The 20,526-nt window shown below is 39.8% G+C and overlaps 1 protein-coding gene across 3 annotated transcripts; it reads left to right on the forward strand.

The window, feature by feature from the left end:
- The first annotated feature begins 348 nt into the window (after positions 1–348).
- Positions 349–18,646, forward strand: map2k4b (mitogen-activated protein kinase kinase 4b). Of its 3 annotated transcripts, XR_014602249.1 has the most exons (14): positions 349–506; positions 2,677–2,712; positions 3,226–3,258; positions 5,281–5,389; positions 6,321–6,495; positions 8,516–8,635; positions 9,404–9,523; positions 9,627–9,678; positions 9,777–9,904; positions 12,591–12,668; positions 13,472–13,620; positions 14,278–14,323; positions 16,218–18,185; positions 18,228–18,646. XR_014602249.1 is itself a non-coding variant. In XM_084078512.1 (13 exons), the coding sequence occupies exons 1-13, from the start codon at positions 383–385 to the stop codon at positions 16,332–16,334; spliced, it is 1,287 nt and encodes a 428-aa protein (XP_083934638.1). In that variant the 5' UTR covers positions 349–382; the 3' UTR covers positions 16,335–18,646. The 3 variants fall into 3 exon arrangements, 2 of the variants coding, with proteins under 2 accessions (XP_083934638.1, XP_083934639.1); XM_084078512.1 differs by having other exon boundaries at positions 16,218–18,646; XM_084078513.1 differs by lacking the exon at positions 3,226–3,258 and having other exon boundaries at positions 16,218–18,646.
- The last annotated feature ends 1,880 nt before the right edge of the window (positions 18,647–20,526 follow it).

Consider the following 20,526-nt stretch of genomic DNA (forward strand, 5'->3'; position numbering starts at 1 on the left):
AGTCCCCCATTTGAAAATATTTTTGAGCCAGGGAGGGACCCCCATACAAGATTTGTGTTGTTAAAATGTTTTCAAAAATATTCCACATTTCTTCTAGATTTTTTTTTTGAAAATAGCAGATCTACAAGCTCGTAGATGATATATCGGCTATTTTAAAATACATTTAAATGGCTCATGTAGCATAGTCGCGCACCCGCCTTTGCCACCGGGCTTGGGTAGACGGCTGTGCTGTTGAAGGCATAGTCGCATACTTCTTTTGGGCTTGTTTTCATAGACCCGGTTGCTTGTTTCTCTCGGAAAACCTGGCAACACTGTCTCTCTCTCTTTCTCTATGCGGTGCAGCCCGTTGAGCCGCTGCTGCTGCCTGGAATCCAACACAACAATGGCGACTCCCAGTCCTCCTGACAGCAACTCAACAACCTCCAGCAACAACACAGGCTCCACGTCGCACCAGCACCACCCGCAGACGCACCACAGCCTGACCACGGTCAGCAGCAGCATGCAGGGTAGGCAGATCTAGACGGGCTCTGGTCGCTTTTTACACTTTATACTGAGACTATTGATCTGCTTTTTTTTTTTTAGCTTCAGCCTGAAACATGGCTACTAGCTCTGGTTACGCTATGCGTTAGAAGGAGTTCTCCTTTAACGCTACGGTACTGTCAAGCCGTTGGCCGCACACCCGCGGTAGCGCAGGATGCGCAGCCTCTCGTCTTTAGTAAATAATAAAGAATACACTTTCGCTACTCACCAAAACCAAGACGGGTTTAATGTGTTGAAAGCCTACTTTCCTTAGTGGGAACACTCGGAAACCCGCAGCTCACGTCTAAAATACACTGTTTGGCCAGAAAAGAAAATAGTTAACCGGAAGAAAAAAATCTGGTCAATAGAAAAATACCATTGACCAGATCTGTAGGGGGCGCAGCGGAGCAACTAAAACATTCTTTCCCCTTCCGGTGAAATATTTTCTTTTCTGGCTAAAAAGTGTATTTTAGACGTGAGGTGGGGGGCTCCGAGTGTTCCCACTAAGGAAAATAGGCTTTCAACATATTAAAACCGTCTTTGTTTCGATGAGTAGCGAAAGTGTATTTTTTATTTTTTTACTACAGACAAGAGTCTGCGCAGCCTGCGCTACCGTGGGCGCGCGAGCAACGGCCCGAAAGTAACACAGCGTTAAAGGAGAACTCCTTCTAACGCTTATGGACCAGACGAGCTACATGGCTACCAAAGTTAGCAGTGATGCAGTAGCCTCTTTCCATTAGCCTAGGCCTGCTGCTGCTGTGGCAACAATGTTACCGTTTGATTCTCCGCACTGCACTAGAGAGTCCAGAGATTCCCACACTTGACAATCGCCTCAAATCGCTACATTTGTTTCGATATACCAGCTACTGCTATCAGAGGATTTCCATCAATCGATATTAGCTCTTATTATGCTGCTGCATGCACCACGGAGGCCTACTCTACTCTACTGGACACTGTCCTCCCTCTCTCCTCACATAAGCCAGTGGTTCTCAAACTTTTTCATGTCAAGGACCCCCAAATTGACCCTTTTTAGCCCCCGGACCCCCCCATTTGAAAATACATGCCAGGGACCCCCATAAGCGAAGATTTTTACGGCTCTAGCAGTGATTCTCAACCATTGTAATTTCAAGGACCCCCCCAGTTTGACATGCATTAGCCTACGGATCCCCATTTAATGGCATTTCTATCTCTGGGACCCCAATTTATATTGTAAAATCAATGTTAATTTAACTCTTAAGAGTGTACAAATGTTTTTTTTGTACACTCAGAGTTACAGACCCATAAGGGTCCACTTGGTCCCTAACTATCAATCATTTAGCTGGGGACCCCCTGGAACTCCCTCAAGGACCCCTGGGGGTCCCCGGACCCCACTTTGAGAACCAGTGACATAAGCGACTATATATCAGTGGTGGAATAAGTACTCACATGTTTTACTTAAGTAAAAGTATCAAATACTGCCATGTAGAAATACTCTGTTACAAGTAAAAGTCTGGAATTCACAATTTACTTAAGTAAAAGTACAGAAGCATTGGTATCAAAATGTACTTAAAGTACCGATGTAGAATGTTCTAAGTACCGATGTAGAATGTTCTATTTCACAAGTTTGCAAATGTATTAAATGTATAAAAATAGCAAATATATTGTATGAAAATGGCAGATGTACAAGCTCACAATGCATCGTGATGCGACGCATTGTGAGCTTGTAGGGCTGAAGTGGTTAATGTATGTTTTGTAATAATAATCAAAATCTACAAAATAACTAGCAACTACAGTTTTCAAATAATTGTAGTGGAGTAAAAGTTTAATATTTGCCTCTGAGAAAGTGGAGTAGAAGTAAAAGTACTGGAAATACTCAAAATTAAAGTACATGTACTTAGTTACTTTACACCACTGCTATAGCATGCATAGCTCTGTCTACTACATATACATTACAACTCAGTAATTATAGCCATTAAACTCGCCTTATATGTTTTAGCCTTTATGGTACATTGACATAAATACATTTGGACAGCATCATAATCAGACAGAAACAGGGTATATGTGCCACCCTTAGCAATGTATAGTATGAAGGCTATAATGATTTCTTAAATTAAGTGTTAACAGAATTGAGTTGCATGATCTATAATTGTTCCCCGATTCTTTATCTAAACCTTGCAGAATCCAACACGTGCTGGAGATGTCAAAATGAAACAGGTATTCAACACTTATTTCTAGAGGGTTTCTTGCTCTAAGTTACACTCGTGAAACAGTGAACAATCCTTGAAATGTTTCCCCATCAACTTTAAAAAAAAAATGTTTCCCAGCTTTGTAAATTATACATTTTTTAATTTACTTGCATGTCATTCCATTACTCCATTCTCTGTTGCACATTGCGATATTGAAAGAGGGCTTTATATTGGTCTTATTTTCCCTTGTGCTAGCCTACAACACATTGCTGACTTGTTCATATCTGCAGTAAACTACTTAGCTTTGGACCGGATTACAAACTTGTATCCCTCACACCAAGATATTCCGGATGATGGATCAGAGACTGCAAAAATGGTCCTTTTTATTAGTCCAAGCAGCTTCACTGTAACCTGCCGTTCACTCCGCAGCATTTGCACTGGCGGGTATGGTTTGATTGCTGAAATGATTAGAACAAGAATACCAACCCAAACTTATAGAAGCCCAAAGGAAATGTAGTAAAATGTGTTTTCTTTACTTCAGGGTTTCAGATAAGCCTGTCTGGAGTTCCCCAAAGTAAGCATTAGAACTCGCACACATGGCACACCGACCTCCTCTCTCTGTGGGTATATCTCAATAGTATAAAATGGCTTCCTTTGACTCCATCCATACCAACATATTGGATGATGTGAACTGTTTTTTTGTTTTTTTTTCCAGCTTCTGGTTGAGTCTGTTCATCACACTGATGACAGAAGTGATAGAGCAGGGAAAATGAAGCCACTTAATACTATTGGAACAGCCTGTGTGGTGCTCTGGTAGTTGGGAAGTCTGTCCACTGTTCACTGCGCCTAACTAATACGAACTCAGATATGGGCAAGGAAGATTCATTTTTGCACCTGGGCTTAAAGGTTATGGGATCTGTTTGCACCCCAGAATTGGTCCTGTAGGGCATGGTAAAGAGGACTCAACACTTTAACAAAACACTTTTCATTGTAACTGGGCCTAGCTATGCTCTGGATGTAAATGATATCCTCTGATTAGGGCTGGGCGATATGACTTAAGTATCACTATTATTTCAAACCGTTGCCACGACTACGATAATTAAAAAAAGCTAATAGCAGATATACAAATTAGCCGATCTACAAGTTAATCAGACTAATCCAAAATTCTATTGGATGTTTTTTTGTGATTCGTTTATATATATATATTAGTATCAAAAGAAAATATTGCTTCTCGATTATTCGATTAACCTGCATCAGCAAGATTAAGTCGGATATTTGGTTCTAAATATCGGTTTCAATATATTCTCGGTCAATTGCCCAGCCCTACCTCTGGTGCACACAATTCACTGTGTGTCTAGGATACATTGACTGTGTTCACTAGTACCTCTCTGGCAGCCAATGTATGTGGTCACAAAATAACTGTAGATGTATTCGAATTACATCGGCATGCATTTGAATGAAGTGTTAGATAAGTGTTGGGTCACTTTGATATCTTGAGGGAATTGCTCAAGTCTGAACTGCACAATTCAAAATGTAATCATTGGAATGGTCATGCATTGGGATTCCCAATATCAGTCTTTTGCCCATAATATGTAGACTTGTACGGCAAGATAGCAAACACAACAAAACCTGTTTGTTTAATGAAAAATTAAGGCAAAAATAAATGGCACAGGTACTGTTGTCTGAGTACTGGGAACCCCTGCACTTCTGGGCACTTGCCTGCTTGTGTTTAAAGTGCATTTTGTGCTTCCTTTGATCTTTGAGAACATGCTTGAGACAATCCTAAAGTCCCTTCGGTAAATCTGTGTATGAAAGATGATCTCTTTAGAGATGGTGTTTTTCCTAGCATGAGTAAGTAAAATTGTGATGATGCCACAAAATACTCTTCAGGCCATTTCATACTGTTTCTTTTGTTGTTTTTTACCTCAATATAATTTCACAGTGTAACACTGTCTGTCGGGCCACATGGATGTTTTGGCAATATATGCATTGTTTATTCTCCATGTTGATAGAGAGTATTATTTCGAAGGATGCACCGACCGATACTACTTTTTCACAACCATGTACTTTATTGTTGTGCAATTGGCAATAGAGTAGTTTACATAAAATGTCTAGTTTTTGAACTGACAATTTAAAAAAAAATTTAAATACATTCATTGTGATGTGAATATTATTTAGCCATTTTAGGTTAAATGTATACCGAGCAGGAATTCTCTCTTGAAATATCACAAGCTTAAGTTATAACAATCTTATGCAAGCATTACTTATGGCCCATCAGTGTCTGTCTGTAGAGACCCTGCCCAGCTGTTAATTGACAACCAAACCATCCAATTACAATGCAGCCGGCCCTCTGGGCTATGGGAACTATGGCGCTTAGAAACACGCGGCTGTCCTTTTCAGTTATGACAACAGTCTGTCTTAACTAGTTGTTTTTACAGTCACCAAGGTAAGACAAAAGGCATTTTGTCACACTGTCTGCTGTGTATCATCATATTGTTCTTCAGTCAGTTCTTTACATTAGTGTATCTTCACCCCCCCAGTACGTTGTCCACGCTGTGGGAATTTTGGCTATGTTCTTATCTCTTTGCCGTGCCAGGTAAACGCAAAGCGCTGAAGCTGAACTTCGCCAATCCTCCTGTGAAACCGGCCTCCAGACTTCCTCTCAACCCACCACCACAAGCTCCCTCTTTCCAGAACCCACACATGTTAGTAAAGATGCTATTAGTGTTTCTGTCTTTCTGTTTTTGACGAGATGTGTATTGGCCATTATGCAGCTGATGTGTCCCGTTTATTTATTACCACTTAAAACTTGGTGTCCCTATTTTGGGTATGTCATTGGTTGGGAGCTTGTAGATTGTTTTTGATTTTCTTTAACCCATTAAGACCTGAGGCGATTCTTAATTTAAGAAAACAAACCGATTTTTTCCCCCCCAATATTTTTCTAAAATAGCAGATCTACAAGCTCATAGCGCGGCACTCGGTGCCGCGCTATGAGCTTGTATATCTGCTATTTTTGAATAGCCAAAGAAATCTAAAGTGACACAGATGCGTTCCAGGTCTTAATGGGTTTTAAAAAACAATAGGGCTTCAACAAAGTGGTTCAACAAAATACATTTCAGCATGTTGCATTTTTATCTATCAAAAAGTTTTGCGTTCCGTTTATTTTTTATTTGACAAAATAGAAACGTTTTTCAAATTGATTAGTACATTTTGCACTTTTTGATCAGTCAAAACATTGATAATCGGTGGTCTAGGACTCTCCAAAATCGGAATCAGCACTACTCTCGAAGCCATATATATATATATATATATATGAGCACCCTTGCCGCCTGTTCTGTTTTTTATTGAATTTATTGATTTGTTTTCTTTTTAAAAGTGGAACAATTTCAGAATTTGCGCTCGCCACGTTGTTTGCTCTCAAAGGAAATGAATAGTGGAGAATGGAGCGAGGGGCATTCTTCAAATGTTTCTCGAATTAGAGCGGCTCAGAGATTGCTGATGAAATATTTACCACCTCGATGCTAATCTATAATGTCTGCTCCTTTGCTCTGTCCCACACTGTGCTTCTCTCACCCCCACCACCCCCACCCTTCACTATCTCTTCTTCCTGTCCTCCCTAACCACCCGTCTTTCCAGAGAGCGTATGCGGACGCACAGCATCGAGTCGTCAGGGAAGCTGAAGATCGCCGGCGAGCAGCATTGTGACTTCACGGCGGAGGATCTGAGAGACCTGGGAGAGATCGGCCGCGGGGCCTACGGCTCCGTCAACAAGATGGTGCACAAACCCACGGGCCAGATTATGGCCGTCAAGGTGACCTATCGGGCAGACCCGTCTTGAGCCTAGGCCCGTCACAATTATTACAATCGTCTAATCGTCATTATCGTTTCCATGTTGAAAAATGTTCACTCGTTTTCAAATATACAAAAAATAGCAGAAATAGCTGATCTACAAGCATACAACGCGTCACGAAGTGACGCGTTGTATGCTTGTAGATCAGCTATTTCTGCTATTTTTTGTTGTAAGCTTGTAGATCACTTGTAGATCACTATAGAATGATTAAATATCAATAATTTCTTTGTATATTTAAGTTGGTTTTCATATCTGCCATGTGCAATTTTTGATTACAAAGCCTAAAAGGCATTAAGAAATGTATTTTAATTTTTTTATTCACGTTCCAATGTTCAATGCTAAACACACAATTAAATTGTTAATCGCGATTATTTGACTGACGATTAATCGTCAACTTAAATTTGTCTTGACAGCCCTACTTGAGCCGGCCGTATTCTCAGTCTGTTGTCTCTTTCAGCCTTGTTTGTTTCCCCCTCGTTTGTTTAAGGTGCAGTTCCTCGGTCCGAAACCTTGCTATTTACCAGTAATCTCTGCCTCTGGTGTTTCAGTTATGAGGAAAAAAATAAGGCTATCCGTTCACTAGAGTCCTTTCTTTACAGTGCTGGGGTTTTCTCATTGTTTGCGATGAAAGGGACTTGTTATTGTACGTTCCTGTCAGCGCTTAGAGTTACGCATGTTTCTAGCGCTCAGCTCCCCAAATTTTAAATTATTACAAGTTTACAACAAATCGATATTGGCTTTTTAAATGGGCTTTCTGTACTCTCCTAGCAACAGTGTGAACCAGGCCTAGCACTTTCCCCAAGTTTCTGCTGAATGCTGCAGACTTATAAGTAGTTTGAAAGGGAATCATTTATGAATTAATTTCTGTCATTGCTAAGTGTAGACTTGAATTAGTTGTCATTATCCTATGCTGTCTGGGTGTACACTTGCCAGGCAACATCTTGCTACATGTAGTCTTAAGGCTTTTGCACACCAAGCCCACATGTTCGTGCCAAACATTCGCATGAAAACAAAGTGGTCATTAAATACTCGTGTTTCTTATGGTCCTGCACACCTGCAGATGAAATTTCATTCGAGTGAAACCTACTAGAAGGCAGATTTGTGAAATCCAACATGCGAAACTGTGGGCTTGAGGCTGGAGCGCTAACCACCACAGGGCGACTCGAGTCACTTTCGCTTCCTATAACCCATTAAGACCTGAGGCCGTGTCTAAAAAAATCAAAATCCTAACAATTTTTCGGAAAAAAATATTAAAACATTTTTTTCACGATTTTTCAAAAATAGCAGATCTACAAGCTCATAGCGCGGCACTCGGTGCCGCGCTATGAGCTTGTATATCTGCTATTTTTGAATAGCCAAAGACATCTAAAGTGACACAGATGCGTTCCAGGTATCAATGGGATAATTGACTAATATAAGAAAGTGCCAGAGCAATAGTCCTAGTAGCTGGGACCTCTGCCTGACTGAATCATTGGATTAATCATAAATTGTTTGAGTGCTGACAGAAGTTAGACCCAAATGTCTGTTTACCAGAAAATCATTTTTTCTTTCAATATCGAATTTATGTAGTATTCCTGTATCAAATAGGTGAAAGTGTCCTCCCTAATTATTGAAATGATAAACGTTGTACTTCATCAGTCAGTGCCTTAACTCACCGAGTGCCAGAATTATTTCTGGCAATGTTGTCCCAGTGCCAGAGATTTTTTCAAAGTTAAAAAAAAGTGCTTAGGAAGCGAGATACAGCCTTTTTCAGTTATAAGTTAAACAAGGAGAGGATGGAGCTGCAAATCTTCAGATAATGATATCTTGGGTTCAAGGTTTTTTTAATTTTTTTCAAAAACACGTCAAACACGTCAGAAAGAAAGAAAGAGAATAAAATCTTAACGTAACAAATACATTAAGTCTACATTTATGCCCACTAATAGGGGGCTGGGTAAATGTAAGTGTGTAATATATATATATATATGTGTTTGTCTCTCAGAGGATCCGCTCCACGGTAGACGAGAAGGAGCAGAAGCAGCTTCTGATGGATCTAGATGTGGTGATGAGGAGCAGCGACTGTCCCTACATCGTTCAGTTCTACGGTGCCCTCTTCAGAGAGGTCGGTCTAAGGACCTCCATGACTCTTGCTTAACCCATTAAGACCGGGAACGCATCTGTGTGTCATTTTAATATTTCTTTGGCTATAAAAAAAATAGCAGATATATAAGCTCATATATGAGCTTGTAGATCTGCTATCTTTTTTTTTTTAAATCGTGAACATTTGTGCACATTTTTGAATGATAATTATTTTTAAAGCGAACATTTGTAACTGTAACTTGCTTCTGGGGGGAGGAACATATTTTGAGATGGGGGGTCCGCGGCCAAATACATATCATTTTGGGTGGTCCTTGACATGAAAAAAGTTTGAGGACCACTGATATTACAGCAAATATGTTTTGTTTTTTAAAACCGTTAGGATTTAGAAGACATTTGTAGAATCCCGTCAGAAGCAAAGATTTGAGTTACAAAATGTTCACTTTAAAAATGAATAAATATATATATTCAAAGATTTGCACACATTTTCACAATTTCTTCCAAAAATAGCAGATCTACAAGCTCATAGCGTGGCACTCGGTGCCGCACTATGAGCTTGTATATCTGCTATTTTTGAATAGCCCAAATAATCTAAAGTGACACAGATGCGTTCCCGGTCTTAATGGGTTAATCAATGCTTTGCCGCATGACAGTTGCATTTTTCTTTTGTGAATCCGTTATTTTCGGCGTGCAACATCGTCATGCGACAAAGTATACATTTTGTCTTGTATTTCAAATATCACACTGACTATTGTTTGGCTACGTTTGATTAACATTTGCCCTATACTTCCAGGGTGACTGTTGGATATGTATGGAACTCATGTCTACCTCGTTCGACAAATTCTACAAATATGTATATTGCGCATTAGATGACGTCATTCCAGAGGAAATATTAGGCAAAATAACATTAGCAGTGAGTAGATCTTTTGTTTTTGTCATTTCATATTCATGGCATGTTTTCTGATCACGCGAGTGGAGGCCTTCAGTTAATGTGTTTTTGCTTCATCTTCCGACAGACCGTTAAAGCACTGAACCACTTAAAAGAAAACTTGAAAATAATCCACAGAGGTACGTTAGTCACTTTTGTGGATTATGTATTTTGTTGCATGTCAGTACTTCGCACCGAAACGGTCACCTTCATTACCCATGTGTCTGATATCTTCCAGACATCAAACCTTCCAACATTCTAATGGACCGAAAGGGTAACATCAAGCTGTGTGACTTTGGCATCAGCGGTCAGCTGGTGGACTCGATAGCCAAGACCAGGGATGCAGGCTGCAGGCCGTACATGGCGGTAAGCAAGATGGCATTATGCAGGCTATACCAGTCAGTAGGGGTGTGCCGATATATCGTCCCGCGATATATCGCGATACGTTTTTGCGACGATATGTATCGTTTTGGAAAAAAAAAATATCGTTTTGAATTTTTTTTTTTTTTTTTTTTTACCAATCAAAATAATCAGGCATGCAAACAGCCCCGAGGTGAAAAGGGTGACAACATGTTGTTTTTTTTCGGGTCAGGTGTCACACTATTGCCCTATTTGGATTCAAAACGGCTGAAAAGCTACAAGTTTGCATGTCTGAATAATGCAAAAACAGAATTATTTGTTTGCATATCCTTTTTTTCTCCCCTATTTATTTTCATAATAAAAAAAGTGTGTGTCGTATCGTATCGAAATCGTATCGAAGTTGTGAGCCAAATATCGTATCGTATCGTTTCGTGAAATTAGTGTATCGGCACACCCCTACCAGTCAGGTAGTCAATGTTGGCGTCAATGTGGAATTAGTCAGAGTCACACGTAGAAAGAAGACTTCTCACAGACATTAAAGGTAGGGTAAGTGATTTTCTTTGGTTAAAATAAGTGTTAAATAGCTATATATTCTGATAGTACTCATTGCTATAGAGTGTTTGTTCAGTAAAAGGAGTTTCCTTGTCTCTCCAGCTCTTTATAAAACAGAAAATGCATTTTCGTTTCAGTTTCATTTCCAATGTTATCCAATGAACTCAATCAGGATACAGATTAAACAAGTGAAATTGGAAGTGATGACACTAAGAAATGAGCAGGCAAATTGGAACTGGAACACTATAAAAATGAAGCTTAAAAATGGGTACTTTCTCCTGATTGGCTGAGATTTTGACACCTACCAGAAAATGTATTTTCTGTTTATTAAAGAGCTGGAGAGACAGGGAGACTCCTGTTACTGAACAAACACTCTATAGCAATGAATACTATCAGAATATAGTGCTTTAACCTTTTAACAAAATACTTTTGGTTTTAACCCAAAAATATCACTTACCCTACTTTTAACCACTCAACCTCGCATCCCTATTTTGGAGAAAGTATAAAATATAACCTGGCGTCCCTGTTTTTGGGGAAAATTGCCAAACTTAGCAGATCTACAAGCTCACAACGTTGTCACGCGACACTGTTGCATAATAACCTATAAAATTAGGGCTTACATTTTGATAATGGTACTCTCATTGCACAGCCAGTGTGTGCTAATGCATGGTACATGGTTTTGCGCTCGGCCTCGTGTTCATCCAACTGTCGTACTTCATACACCTCAACTATAAATGCCAAATACTCTGCACACATCATCAGATCTCCTCAAAGATATGAAGCAGCAAATGTTTTTGCACTGTTGGGAGGATATTTATCCTCAGCCACCTTGATTTCTATGTTACTATATAGACCAGGGGTCTTCAACAGGGGGTCTGGGACCCCTAGGGGGTCCTCAGAGGTACTACAGGGGGTCCACCAAATCATTGTGTGACATAGGAACTTAGTTTTTTTACATTAACCACTTGAACCCTATTCTAAGGGCAACTTAAGCCGAAAATAGCCGCTCTACAAGCTCACAACGCCTCGCACTGCGAGGCGTTGTGAGCTTGTAGAGCGGCTATTTTCGTCAAAGAGAGGGGGGGAAAAGAGCAGACTAAGTACAGAGTGAAAGTTTACTAAGTATTGTCGGTTTAAGTGGTTAAATGTCTGAAATTTTTTTTGCAGCTTTTATCTGCAACACAATTTTATGCAATATATAGTGGGGGGTCCCTGCTTCATCTCTCTCTCTCAGAGAGGGGGTCCTTGGGCTGAAAACGTTGAAAGACCCCTGATATAGACTATTCTTGGCGGCTGAATAATTCCTAGTCACACATGTGGTACAATAGCTCTAAACTAACAAAGAGAAATGTCGTCATGTATTCCCGTCAGTCACTCCTGGGGAAAGTGGTTAAAACCTCTTGTTGGGAGTACTTGGAGAACCCCAGTGTAAACTTAACCCATTAAGACCTGGAACTGTCATTTTTAGATTTGAGCTAAAAAAGCATTATTTTACACTTTGGGCTATTCAAAAATAGCAGATCTACAAGCTCATAGCGCGGCACCGAGTGCCGCGCTATGAGCTTGTAGATCTGCTATTTTTGAAAAATTGTGAAAATGTGTGCAAATCTTTGAATATATATATATTTAAAGCGAACATTTTTAACTCAAATCTTTGCTTCTGGGGGGTCCCTGGAACAACATATTTTGATGGGGGTCCGCGGCCAAATACATATAATTTTGGGGGTCCTTGACATGAAAAAGATGGAGCACCACTGATATAGAAACATACGTTTTTAAGAATACTGCTGAGATTTAGGAGACATGTAGAATCGGCTTCAGGTCTCAATGGGTTAACTGGAGTCCAGATATGGGCAATGGGATAGATGTTAGCCATCAGTGTGTCCTGGATCATGGCTATAACATACAGCTTGTGTACAGCTGGATAAAAGGCTATTTACACTACAGTTCCGTCCTTCATCCACTGAAAAGGGCTAATGGCTCCGGCCATTTGAAAACGGCTAATGGCCCCTAAAAGATGTCTCCGCTGTGAAATACCGCGCTCGGCTTGACTGTGTGTGTGTGTGTGTGTGTGTGTGTGTGTGTGTGTGTGTGTGTGTGTGTGTGTGTGTGTGTGTTCTACCGTGTGGTTTTTCCACAGCCGGAGAGGATAGACCCTAGTGCTTCCAGACAAGGATACGATGTCCGGTCTGATGTATGGAGCTTGGGAATCACTCTGGTGAGACTTTTGTGTGTTTTTTGGGTTATCGTGAATCTTACAATGTTATTATGTCTGAGGATTGCAGTGGTGGATAAAGTACTCAAATGTTTTACTCAAGTAAACGTATCAATACTTCAATGTGAGAAATACTCTGTTACAAGTAAAAGTGCGGAATTCAAAATTTACTTGAGGAAAAGTATTATCAAAATGTACTTAAAGTACTAAAATGTTTGAAAATAGCAGATCTACAAGCCCACCACGCGGCGCATCGCGTCGCGTGGTGGGCTTGTAGATCTGCTATTTTCAAATAGCCTCGGTGTAAAATAGGGCTAAAGTGGTTAATGTATGTTTTATAATGTAATAATGTGTATCTGCAAAGTAACTAAAGTTTTCTAATAATCGTAGTGGAGTAAAAGTACACTATTTGCGTCTGAGATGTAGTGGAGTAGAAGTAAAAGTATAGACGATTGGAAAAGTAAAGTAAAAGTACCTCAAAATTGTACTTAACCCATTAAGACCTGGAACTGTGTCATTTTTTGATTTGAGCTAAAAAGCATTATTTTACACTTTGGGCTATTCAAAAATAGCAGATATACAAGCTCATAGCGCGGCACCGAGTGCCGCGCTACGAGCTTGTAGATCTGCTATTTTTGAAAAAACGTGAAAATGTGTGCAAATCTTTGAATATATATATTTTTAAAGCGAACATTTTTAACTAAAATCTTTGCTTCTGGGGGTCCCTGGAACAAAATATTTTGATGGGGGTCCGCGAGTTCATCAGTGTATGGAGTGTCAGTGGTCTGTGTGTGTGTGTTTTTCAGTACGAGCTGGCCACCGGGAGGTTTCCGTACCCAAAGTGGAACAGTGTCTTTGACCAGCTGACCCAGGTGGTGAAGGGAGAACCTCCTCAGCTCAGCAACTCAGAGGAGCGGCAGTTCTCTCCCAAATTCATCAACTTTGTTAACCTATGGTGAATATTAACGACGATAAGGGGCGAAACAAATCCGTATTGAATAATTCATTTTGGTGTTTTTTATTTATTTTTCTAGCCTAATGTGTGTAAACTGCCACACGTACCATTTTTGAGGTAGATATCAATGAAATGAATCAGTAAATGATGCCGTTAAAATATGCAGGATCCATTGTTGCAATATGTTAATCCAGGAAGCAGTTGCTAATGCATTTAAAGGAAAATAATAATATATATATTTTTTTTTTAACCCATTAAGACCTGGAACGCATCTGTGTCACTTAAGATTTCTTTGGCTATTCAAAAATAACAGATCTACAAGCTCATAGCGCGGCACCGAGTGCCGCGCTATGAGCTTGTAGATCTGCTATTTTTGAAAAACCTCGAAACATTTTTTTTTTCCGAAAACTGTTAGGATTTAGATTTTTTTAAAGAATCGCCTCAGGTCTTAATGGGTTAAACAAATAATTGTATTCCTTATTTATTTTCTTAAATTAAAGAATAACTTAACTATTGTACCAGACAGTGGAGAGCAGGTCTAGTATTGAAGTAACTCATTGTGTCCGTGCTGCCCTCTGCTGGCACATGCCGAGGGCTGCATTGTATTCATGATTGATTAGTTCTAATGGTTTGGTACTTTTCCTATTCTTTTACCAGCCTTACAAAGGATGAGTCAAAAAGGCCAAAGTACAAGGAGCTCCTGGTAAGTTCTTATAACACTATTTTTTAAATATATATATATATATTTTTTTTGTCCTATCTCTCAACTTCCAATTCTATTAAGTGGTACTATTATTAATTCTAAATATAAACCCTGCCTTCCCCCACCCAGCATCATTAGATAGCCTACAGCACATCAGCAAAGACCCGCTGTGATTGGCCAGTTGTTCCTTGTTCTTCTATGTTACCCATTAAGACTTGGAACGCATCTGTGTCACTTTAGATTTCTTTGGCTATTCAAAAATAGCAGATATACAAGCTCATAGCGCGGCACCGAGTGCCGCGCTATGAGCTTGTAGATCTGCTATTTTTGAAAAATCTTGAACGATTTTTTTTTCAAAAAACTGTTAGGATTTAGAAGACATTTGTAGAATCGGCCTCAGGTCTTAATGGGTTAACAAGTTCTTCCTGCGGTTTTGCAACTATGCCTAACCCTAAAACCTTAAAACTTAACTCTAACCTAACCTGTCCACACTGGGCTGCTTTAGAGGTGCCAGATAGGCATGAACCAGAGAGAAGCTTGTGAAGAAAGCCGAAAAAAAGGAAAAAAAAAAAAAAAACGTAGAATTTTGGAACAGTCTGTGTATTTACCAGAGGTGGGTTTCACAACTAAATTGTATTCAGTAAAATATAAATCATCCAAATATAAATTGCATTCAAAACGTAGTTTGCATTCAATACATATTGCATTTTTCTTTCACTTGAGAACTGTGGTCAGACAGTCTTTTTGCATAAACAAAACGCATTGGTCCAAACCCAGTTCAGTTCTGTCCAGAAAATTAACCCATTAAGACCTGGAACGCATCTGTGTCACTTTAGATTTCTTTGGCTATTCAAAAATATTGGGAGAAAAAAAACTGTTAGGATTTAGATTTTTTTTAAAGAATCGCCTCAGGTCTTAATGGGTTAAACAAATCCTCTTGCTGTCAGTCAAGCTTTCCATCAGTTACATGACCTGTGTGTTCATATTGCCGTTCGGAACGTTACCTGTGCGTTGAACAGGGTCCGCCGGCTGTAACGGGTCAACAGTGTACTCCAAAACACAGGAAAAAAATCCTGAATGGCAATAATTCCACAAATCCAAGTCTCCAAACAATTCGCATCATAGAAATCCTCCCAGCTCCAATTCTCCGCCCCCCGGTTCCCAAACGCAGTGGAGGAGGAATATCCATGGGCCTGCTTAACTGAGTTAGTGAACTGTTTTGACTTTAATAACGTTGTGCCAACTCAAGCCACTTCCCCAAAAGAAAACAAGGAACAGATAATGCTGGACAACTGTCCTTAAGCTGCTGCTGCTGCCAGCATACACTGCCAGCATACACACTCAATCACACACCTGCAGAATATCTCAGTGATGAGCAGGGAGATTGAACAGGTGTCATCATGAATTAGAATCGATTGTTGATGGCTCTGGCCTAAAAAAGCATTATTTTACACTTTGGCTATTAAAAAATAGCAGATATACAAGCTCGTAGCGTGGCACCGAGTGCCGCACTACGAACTTGTAGATCTGCTATTTTTGAAAATGTGTGCAAATCTTTGAATACATTTTCTTTTAAAGCAAACATTTTAAACTCGAATCTTTGCTTCTGGGTGTCCCTGGAACAAAATATTTTGAGATGGGGGTCGGCGGCCAAATACATATCATTTTGGGGGTCCTTGACATGAAAAGGTTTGAGCACCACTGATATAGCAACATACGTTTTTTTCAGAAACCTGTTGGGATTTAGAAGACATTTGTAGAATCGGCTTCAGGTCTTAATGGGTTAAAAAGGTTTGAAATGTTTTGCGTATAATGACATGCCCCAAAATAAGGATGCCAAGTTGAAAGTGTCTTAACGAGCAAATCTGAATTTTCTTGCTATCTTTTACCCCAGAAACATCCATTCATCCTGATCTTTGAAGAGCGGTTCGTGGATGTTGCCACTTACGTGATCCGCATCCTGGATCAGATCCCTGCCTCCCCCATCTCCCCTATGTATGTAGACATGTGATGGAGGCGTGCAGGGGGGACCGGGGGGTGGGCACCTAACACTGCAACACACACGACGGGTGGGACACTACGCAACGCGCGGCGCACAAACATCTTAGCCCTCAGATGCAGAGTTGCTTAGGATCACCTGTTTGTTCACATGTTCCAACAAAGGAACAATTCCAAATTGCCCTGTGCAATATGATTACTGTTATCATCATTATTATTATTATTATTATCATCATCATCATCAAACAGATCCTTATGCTTCCCATCCTCAGTCAATGTCGGTGAAATGTCGAAAAACACAAAATGAACCATTTTAACAGAGCAAAACTTGAAGGCATAACAATGTCTTAGTAAAATGCAATGCTCATTCTTTTTTTTACACGAGGGAAAAGAAAAACAATTAGAGTATACAGTGTGTATATATATATATATACTTGAACTCAATGTACACAAATACAGAACCTACCAAATAAAAATGTTGAAAAAGTGACACTTATTACGTATGAACAAAAAATACCTATGGGATTGTACATTGTCGACCGTATGTATGCGTTTGTGTGTTCACCTCTGCATTGTCGAATTATGTACAGATGTACGCAGATGGACCTACTGTCTAAAACAGGGGTCTTCAACAGGGGGTCCGGGACCCCTAGGGGGTCCTCAGAGTTACTACAGGTGGTCCGCCAAATCTTTGTGTGATAGGATTGTTTTTTTTACATTAACCACTTGAACCCTAGCATCCCTTTTCTGAGGAGAACTTTAGCCAAAAATAACAGATCTACAAGCTCAACGCCTCGCGCTGCGAGGCGTTGTGAGCTTGTAGATCGGCTATTTTTGGCAAAGAGTTATAGGTGTGGAGGGAAAAAAGAGCAGCAAAAATGTATCTGAAACACAATTTTATACAACATAGAGGGGGTCCCTGCTTCATCTCTCTCTCAGCTAGGGGGTCCTTGGCCTGAAAACGTTGAAGACCCCTGGTCTAAAATACACACACTCTATCACGCAGTTTGTTGTGGGCACCTTCACTCATGCTAAATGAATGCGAATGCAAAGGTATTTTTCTTCTGGAAGCCGATTGACAGGGTAGCGTGGCTTTACTTTTTTGTTTTAGGTTCCTTTTTTTTTCTCTCTATATGCAATCTGTGAGAGTTTCTGTCTTGATACATGATTGGGACAAACGTACGATTTCTCACATCAAATGCTACGTTGCCTGATATAAATTTGCTCTAGGACACAACGTCCACCGATGTAAATGTGTATGTATATATATATATATAGTACATCTTATCTGCTGTTCTTGGCAGGTTCTTTACAGCAGTTTGAGGCTTGTTCCCAAATGGAGAAAGATGTTCTTGGCAGACCCCAGTCAAGTGGTCAAGAGCAGCGGTAGAGTTGTTGTCATGTGTGGTGACATACTGTAAAAGGATATTAATATAAACCCATCACCCAATGTTAATGTATAAAGCGAGTTGAGAATAATACACAGGCCTTTTAAGCGTTGTACAGTTGAACAGCTCATCGGGTCAACAATCCACTTGGCATGCTCTTCAGTGACTCGGCATGTTCCTCTAGCTTGCACTGATGATGGAATGTTCCGTTTCCTTTGCCAAACCATGTATTACATTCTGGGTGTGTGTCCATAGTCTTAATGTGCATCCCTGCTCCTTACCTGCTTTCTTTCCTAAAGCTGCAGCTGGTGGGGTGCTTCGTTCTCGAGACTATTGAGACGCACCCTTTTGTCTTTCTTTTCTCAGAAAGCCACGTCTACCGGTCAGGGTCACCCACGATCAATATGTACATTTTGTGGAAAAACCAACACAATTTGGAGTTGGCTAGTTAACCAAACTGTACTGTGTGTGTGTGTGTGTGTGTGTGTGTGTGTGTGTGTGTGTGTGTGTGTGTAAAGGGGTGAGGATGGTGGCCATTCAACATTGGGGGTGTCAGCCATGTTGGAAAATGGCCACCGATGTGTTGATGTCAGGGGGTTTCGGGGACACTGCATATTTGTGGTATATTCAGGAGGGCGGGACATCACATTGCAACTGTGGTAGAGATGCGTTGTTGGCGAGACAGAATACTGTCAGCTGTTTTCTCTTTGTAATAAAACCAGCCAGAATCATGGACACAAGAGAATTCTTTCTCACATATGGACACGGGAAGCTTAACTTACAATACAACTGGTGAATATAAAATGAGAAGTACATATTGTATAAATGGCAATTTACTAGAATGTTCATATTAGATTATAAGATATCAATGGCAATGAGTATTATATTGTATCTTTATCGAGGGTTAAAAATAAAGTTCACATTGAAAGATTCCAAACCTGTATGGTGTTCTTCTTCTTGTGAATTGGACATCAATAAAAGGTAATGGCAGAAATACTTTTGCTGTGATACATTTATTGCTCGACAGTATACATGGCAGTGGAAAGATACTGTATTTTACAAAATAGTAAAGCGATTCGGTGGCCAAGCAACAAGGAAGCTCCTGTCAGATGTGATTTTTTTTCTTTTTCATTTTCTTTTTTACTTGATAACGTAACAGACAGGGACGTGCACAGATAGACTCCAGGTGGTGCTAGAGCACCTGCCCTTTGCCCTCTTGACCAGAAGTGCCCTTTTGAAAAAAAGAAAAAAAAGTTTTTGTTTTTTTTTCAGTTTACAGCAGGGGTCTTCAACAGGGGGTCTGGGACCCCTAGGGGGTCCTCAGAGTTACTACAGGGGGTCCGCCAAATCTTTATGTGATATGATTTTTCTTTTTACCATAACCACTCGAAACCTAGCATCCCTTTTCTGAGGAGAACTTTAGCCAAAAATAGCCGATCTACAAGCCCACAACGCCTCGCGCTGCGGGCTTGTAGATCGGCTATTTTTGGCAAAGAGGTATAGGTGTAGAGGGAAAATAGAGCAGACCAAGTAAACAAAAAAAAGTATAATCTACTTGAGCACCTGCCCCTCGAAATGTCTGTGCACGCCACTGGGAACAGACACCAAAATCAACCTCATCACATAAAACAAAGGCCAGTAGATATTAGTAATCTATGCAAAACGGGTTTGAAAGAGAAGAAAGGAACTCAACTTCAGTATACTTGAAGAGGATGGGCTTTTAGTACATGTAACCATAGAAACCCGCTTAACAAGTGCAACAGTTAATTCGTAAGAAACGGGGGAAAAATAATCTTTGGTAAAAACAAAATGCCAAATCAGAACAAATGCTCGTTTATAGTTTTAAAGGCACATAATTATGAATGCAGAATGAATCCTCTCCCATTTTAATTGCCAAACAAGATGGCCATGGTGCTTTCATTCATGTTAGTTGAAATCTCAAATCAATTGACTTCTTGCTGAGCTATAAGCTTTTTCTTTTTCCTTCTGAGACGGTTTGAATTAGAGTATAAAAAATTGCTCACATTATGACATCTAGTTATAGGCTAGGGTGCAAGTTTATGCTGTGTTATGTGCAGTATTATTCACAGTTAAGATCTGAATATATTACTTTATTCCTATTCACAAGTGCTGGTCATTTCTGCTTCATATTTTTCCCTCAGGAAGATTTATTTAAGAAAATTAATTTCCTTCTTGAGTGGTCGGTTCACTTTGCATCATATTATTAAGAGTAATTTTGGCTAAGAAATGTGCATGGTCAAAATGGTAGCAATGGAAATTAAAAAAAAGAAATCCCAATCGATCATACAGGAATGTCAGTATAAATACATGATAATGTATAAATATAAATGAAAAATAAAATAAATATCTTCATGTGATGGTCTTGGAAATACAAAGAAATGTGAAATTTATAAGGACAGAATAAACAAGTATATTTGGGAAAGAAAAATAGAGATGACATTTTTAACAGTTTTCTTTTACATTCCCCTGGCTTAAAGGAGCACTTCACCCCTTTTCAACCTTATATTCATATACTTGGTCCTCACAAATGCTCATGAGATTTTCATTATTATTAATCTTCATCTACTTTCTTTGAGTCTCATTGGTGGACAATGGACAGTAGAGAAACCTGCCTACCAATGACATCATAATTGGGGATTCCAAGCTAATATAAATATACACTTTCTCTTCCTGCAAAGTCACCATGCTGAAATAGAAGCCTTAGTTATGGCATTTATAAAAAATGAATCTTGTTTGAAATGACCAAACCTGCCTTCTGATGATGTCACCGGGTAGGCAGGATTCTGAACTGTCCAC

The sequence above is a fragment of the Gymnoscopelus microlampas genome, assembly GCF_963454915.1.
Source record: "Gymnoscopelus microlampas genome assembly, chromosome: 14".
NCBI classification, from domain to species: domain Eukaryota; kingdom Metazoa; phylum Chordata; class Actinopteri; order Myctophiformes; family Myctophidae; genus Gymnoscopelus; species Gymnoscopelus microlampas.

What these genes read in the sequence shown, in the direction of transcription:
- map2k4b (XM_084078512.1), top strand. Translation starts at nt 383, where the DNA reads ATGGCGACTCCCAGTCCTCCTGACAGCAACTCAACAACCTCCAGCAAC. An exon ending in CCTGTCTGGAGTTCCCCAAA is followed by an intron (nt 3,259 to 5,280) that starts GTAAGCATTAGA and finishes TTGCCGTGCCAG; the next exon opens with GTAAACGCAAAGCGCTGAAG. An exon ending in GCCAGATTATGGCCGTCAAG is followed by an intron (nt 6,496 to 8,515) that starts GTGACCTATCGG and finishes TTTGTCTCTCAG; the next exon opens with AGGATCCGCTCCACGGTAGA.